The following is a 4,952-nucleotide window of genomic DNA, read 5'->3' as shown; positions in this document are numbered from 1 at the left end:
CTTGTTAACAAACTATAGTTTTGGCAAGTCAGTTAGGACATCTACTTTGTGCATGACACAAGTAATTTTTCCAACAATTGTTTACATACAGATTATTTCACTTATAATTCACTGTATCACAATTCCAGTGGGTCAGAAGTTTACATACACTAAGGTAACTGTGCCTTTAAACAGCTTGGAAAATTCCAGAATATGATGTCATGGCTTCAGGAGCTTCTGATAGGCTAATTGACATCATTTGAGACATCATTTGGTTCATCCTTGGGAGCAATTTCCAAATGCCTGAAAGTACCATGTTCATCAGTACAAACAATAGTACGCAAGTATAAACACCATGGGACCACGCAGCCGTCATACCGCTCAGGAAGGAGATGCGTTCTGTCTCCTAGAGACGAACGTACTTTGGCTAAGGTGTATGTAAACTTCCGACTTCAACTGTACATGCCCTTATATCAGTAAAAAAGAGGGTGTCTTGTCCTGCTCCTGAAATCAGTCATCAGCCACAAATAATTGGGGTTGGTGCATGTCTGACATCACTGTGTGCGCAATTACAATGATAATTGAATATGGTCAATTTAAAATATAACATGAACATACTGTTGACACATGGGCTATGGTGTAATGGAATGTTTTGCCTTGTGTGGTAGGTTTTGTGAGTTTTGACACTCTTATGTAGGTGTCATAACCAGCCATAAAATAACGCAATGTATGTCACAACAGGTCTAAATATGTGTCACGACAGTGTTATGACCATATTATAACAGGTTATGACAAGTTATGTCAGCTGTTATGACATATTATAACCTGGTTATATCTGTGTCATCACGTGTTATGACGCTGGATGTCAAGTAAAGTGTTACCAAAGTGAGTCATAAACAGCAAATGTGAGTCAACAACAACAACTTTTTCATTGGGGTTTTCCAAATAACATAATCAAGAAAATGTTTTGGGGATTCTGATGGTACCACCTTTTTTAAATAACACACTCTGATGAGGCATTTAGATCCACCTCCTTTCCTAGCAATAAACCAAACTGACACAGAAATTATAGATGTGCTGTGTCCTGTTCTGGTTTCATAATTCATACCCTATGAAATGATTTATCCCTCAGATGGTCTTTCCGGATACTAGTTGGCTCTGGCTGAGCTCCAGATGGGGCCAGGGTTAGGGTTTAGACATGATCCCAATAATGGGTTGGCAAGAACAGAGATTTTGCAATCTCTCAGATTTTCGGGAATCAGATCTGACGCTGTGTCCAGCAACATTCCCAGGGGTGGGCAGACAGGGGGTGAGTTCTCTCCTCAGCAGATATAAGGCCTTGGTCCCATAACGACTCAAGTGCATTGTCTTTACAGAGGAGACACAGCTCAACATACAAACTGATATACTGATATTTCCATCAAAATGTGGTATGTTATACCTTTCATATTCTTTCCTCAACAAAACCCTAGTTGCCTGACAATTGTTGTCGTTGCAGTACCAATCCAAATAAATCTCTGGAATATCTTTGGACAAAGGATCTTTGTAATATGGCAGGGAAATACATTCAAACTGCTCTAGCTAGAGACCTTTTCTAAATATAGATAAACATGCAAGCCCCGAGAAGCCCTAAGTAAAGGAACCGTTAGCTGTGCTACTGGTGAGTGTTTGGACTCTGTCTGTCAGTTGGCTCTGTGTGTGTGTACTGTACCCATGTGTTCCTTCTGTCCACAGGTCATCCCTGGCAGTGCTCCTCGCAGCCTCCTGTGTCTGTCTGGCTCAGGTCAGAATCAAAATCAAAACCCAAGAATCACATGCAATTGATGAGATCTCAGGCGATTCAAGTAACTATCTATCTAACTGACACATAACCCATTCCCTGCTTTATGCCAATACAGGCTTACTTCTTCTGATTTAGATTGAAATGTCAACAAAGGGAGAGGGATTAAATGTTCTGAATGGAGAGAGGAAACGCTTTCAATCAAAAACAAGATTAAGGAGCATTGACACCCTTTCTTATCCCATGTCTATGTTAAGGTTATGTTAAAGTTACTCCATTGATGCAGAACATCGCACAAAAATATTGGACATACAAGTGCAAATCTTGCATTTCCAAAACATGTTATATTTGCTGGCACATTCTGACTGGTTCGTGTAAGGATATCACTCACATTTCAATTACACTGTCACTCTAATCGGATGTTCTGAAGCCAATCTTCACTATGGCTCCCCTCAGGCTACTCTGAGCTTAGCAGACACAAGCTGTTTCTATTCAGCCTGTTGGCCTCTCTAAGAGGAAGAGAATACAGTAGCTGTGGCCAAAATGAGTATGTCACCATCACTTTCAAGTGAGAACCTTGTTAAGTCTCACGGCTCACAGCTATTATCCCGATTATCTTAAAAATCGATTCAGCAGCGACACACATGAGATGACAGGGATCAAAGAGAAGGCAAGCAGGGAGGAAAGGAAGGACAGATCCTCAGTCTCAACTTCCTCCAAGCTGAATGGTAAGATATGTCATTAGGAAAATCTACAGAGCATGAAAGCCTTTAAAAGTAAAATTCCTTGAAAAATCCACCTCTCATCAAGCGTTTCAAGGAAAATGTTTGAGAAGAGAAACGACACTAATTCCATCCTCATTTAGGTTTCTGCGTATTGTGACCCCCAAGGTAATTCTGTGAAAGCTAGCCTTGTCTGGCTCAAGTCATGACAACACCTATTTTTTCAGATAATAGTAGATGATTAATTAATTTACTGAGCTTCTGTCAGGTCAAGGTTCCACAAAGCTATTACCAAATGCTGTGTGTATTCAAGTGAATAGTGCTGATTTTAGCACACAAACTGAAACTAAGGCTGGAATTGTATTGAGGCACATTTCATTTTTCTGCAATAATCTTTTACAGTTGTGTTTGAGTTGCACAGCAGTATGTGCTAGGTGGTGCGAGGGAGATGGGAGTGTTTTAAATATATAGAGATTGTATAGATTATATACAAATAATGTTGTTGTGTTTCTTGCCCAGACCTGCGCTTCAGGCGTATGGTTGGGGGCACCCTGGCCCCTCATGTCCCCTGGCAGGCCATGGTCTACCTGAGTGAAAACGTCATGAAAGGGGGCTTCGCTGGGGGAGCTCTAATCTCTGACCGCTGGGTCCTGACCTCTGGCAGGAACTTGTTTGTCAGGAAGAGTAGGCAGGACACCCAGGGGAAAGAACCAATCATCCCCAAGGTGTACCTAGGCATCACGCGACGCTCCCAAGCCAATGCTTCCAAAGAAGTTGCTGTTGAAAAGGTGAGCTAGTATGCCCATTACCATCTCTTTCAAACAATATTCAGACAATTCAGTATTTTCAGCAAGCAGAACTGCACTGGGCTCTCATCACTGGGCTCTCTCAGTCTTACAGGTAGTCAGAACACAAATACAGTAGATCATCAAAAAGAGGTCCTATGAATTATTCCCTTCCTCCTTCTAGGTGGTTCTGCACCCAGGCTTCCAGAACGTGTCAGACTGGGACAACGACCTGGCTCTGATTCAGCTGAAGCGGCCATTCACACTGAGCGAGGATGTGATGCCCATCCCTCTGCCTGAGAGGGGTGAGGACCTGGCTGAGGCAGCCCAGAAGAAAGGCATCATCACAGGCTGGGGCTTGGGGGTCCACTTCACCGCCGCTGAGTCACTGAAACACCTGGTGTTGCCTGTGGTACCGCACGGCTTCTGTAAAGCAGAGTACAACCCCAGTGGCCAAGTGCTGAGCAGGACTCCTACCATAGACGACAACATGTTCTGTACTGGAGCCAGCAAGTACCAGGAGAATGTGTGCTTTGGGGATGCAGGCGGTGCCCTGGCAGTCCAGGACCCCAAAGACAGCAGAGTGTATGCTGCAGGGATCCTGTCCTTCGATAAGGCCTGTGCCAGGGAGAAATACGCTGTCTACATGAAGCTCTCTGCCTACATGCCTTGGATCAACAGTGTCCTCAGGGGCGACAGTGAGACATCAGCCAGTCTCCGCTCCAGTGTAATGTCTGACATGTATTCGAGGCAGTTGTAGCCTCCACTCAGCACAGTTTCAGATATGAGAGCCGGGGCTCATAATCTCCATTATGCCTTTGCAAACAAAGTCATTTTCTGCCTTGATCTTGTAAAACTCTCTCAAGTTATGACTTTCTTTGAGTGTGTGTCCTCGCCTGATTGAGTATGTCTTCCGATGTTGATTTCAAAGGATTTTCAATAAATTAATCTCTCTTAAGAAGTTTGGTTTCCGATGTTTCACCTTACAACTTTTATTCACATTTTCTTCAACTCCTATTAGAATGCTGGGAAACATGTTTTAGATAATCTCCCAAGCTGTAAAACGAGAGCATGTTAGAGCCATTAAAACAAGTAGGCTACAGCTAGGACTTGAGATGATTTTAAAGTTAATTTAAGTCATGGAATTATTAAGGACAAGATGTCATCTGGTCAAGGAGGATATTGTGATGAGATTCTAGCCACTAGATTTGTCACAACTTCTACCGAAGTCGTTGCCTCTCCTTGTTCGGGCGGTGCTCGGCGTTCGACGTCACCGGTCTTCTAGCCATCATTGATCCATTTTTCATTTTCCATTGGTTTTGTCTTGTCTTCCCACACACCTGTTTTCAATCCCATTCATTACCTGTTGTGTATTTAACCCTCTGTTTCCCCTCATGTCTTTGTCAGAGATTGTTTTATTGTCAGTGTTGTTTATTTGTTGTATTGGTGCGCGACGGGTCCTCGTACCCATGTTTTTTCATGTCTATACTTTTTAGTGTTATAGAGCATGTTCTGTGGACAGTTATTAAAAGACTCCATTTTACACTCTATTTTGACTCTCCTGCGCCTGACTTCCCTGCCACCTATACACACGGCGTTGACAAGATTTCTACAGCCTTTGTCAACCAGGAAGGATTTTTAAGTGGATTTTTCATGAAAACCACCCAAGAAGAAAATAACTTGTTC

At 42.9% G+C, this 4,952-nt stretch overlaps 1 protein-coding gene across 2 annotated transcripts; it reads left to right on the top strand.

Moving 5' to 3' along the window:
• Nucleotides 1-1,251: 1,251 nt before the first annotated feature.
• Nucleotides 1,252-4,227, top strand: LOC110506425 (haptoglobin). Of its 2 annotated transcripts, none has more exons than XM_021586022.3 (4): nucleotides 1,252-1,409; nucleotides 1,714-1,823; nucleotides 3,001-3,269; nucleotides 3,451-4,227. In XM_021586022.3, exons 1-4 carry the CDS (start codon nucleotides 1,405-1,407, stop codon nucleotides 4,024-4,026), a joined length of 960 nt encoding a protein of 319 aa, XP_021441697.3. In that variant the 5' UTR covers nucleotides 1,252-1,404; the 3' UTR covers nucleotides 4,027-4,227. The 2 variants fall into 2 exon arrangements, with proteins under 2 accessions (XP_021441697.3, XP_021441698.3); XM_021586023.3 differs by having other exon boundaries at nucleotides 1,329-1,409; nucleotides 1,714-2,487.
• The last annotated feature ends 725 nt before the right edge of the window (nucleotides 4,228-4,952 follow it).

The sequence above is a fragment of the Oncorhynchus mykiss genome, chromosome 26, assembly GCF_057628025.1.
Source record: "Oncorhynchus mykiss isolate SJ-2025 chromosome 26, ASM5762802v1, whole genome shotgun sequence".
NCBI classification, from domain to species: Eukaryota; Metazoa; Chordata; class Actinopteri; order Salmoniformes; family Salmonidae; genus Oncorhynchus; species Oncorhynchus mykiss.
This window is presented reverse-complemented; position numbering and strand designations above follow the sequence as displayed.

Coding starts and splice junctions, on each gene's coding strand:
- LOC110506425 (XM_021586022.3), top strand. Junction 1,824..3,000: donor TGAGATCTCAGGCGATTCAA/GTAACTATCTAT, acceptor TTTCTTGCCCAG/ACCTGCGCTTCAGGCGTATG. Junction 3,270..3,450: donor AAGAAGTTGCTGTTGAAAAG/GTGAGCTAGTAT, acceptor TCCTCCTTCTAG/GTGGTTCTGCACCCAGGCTT.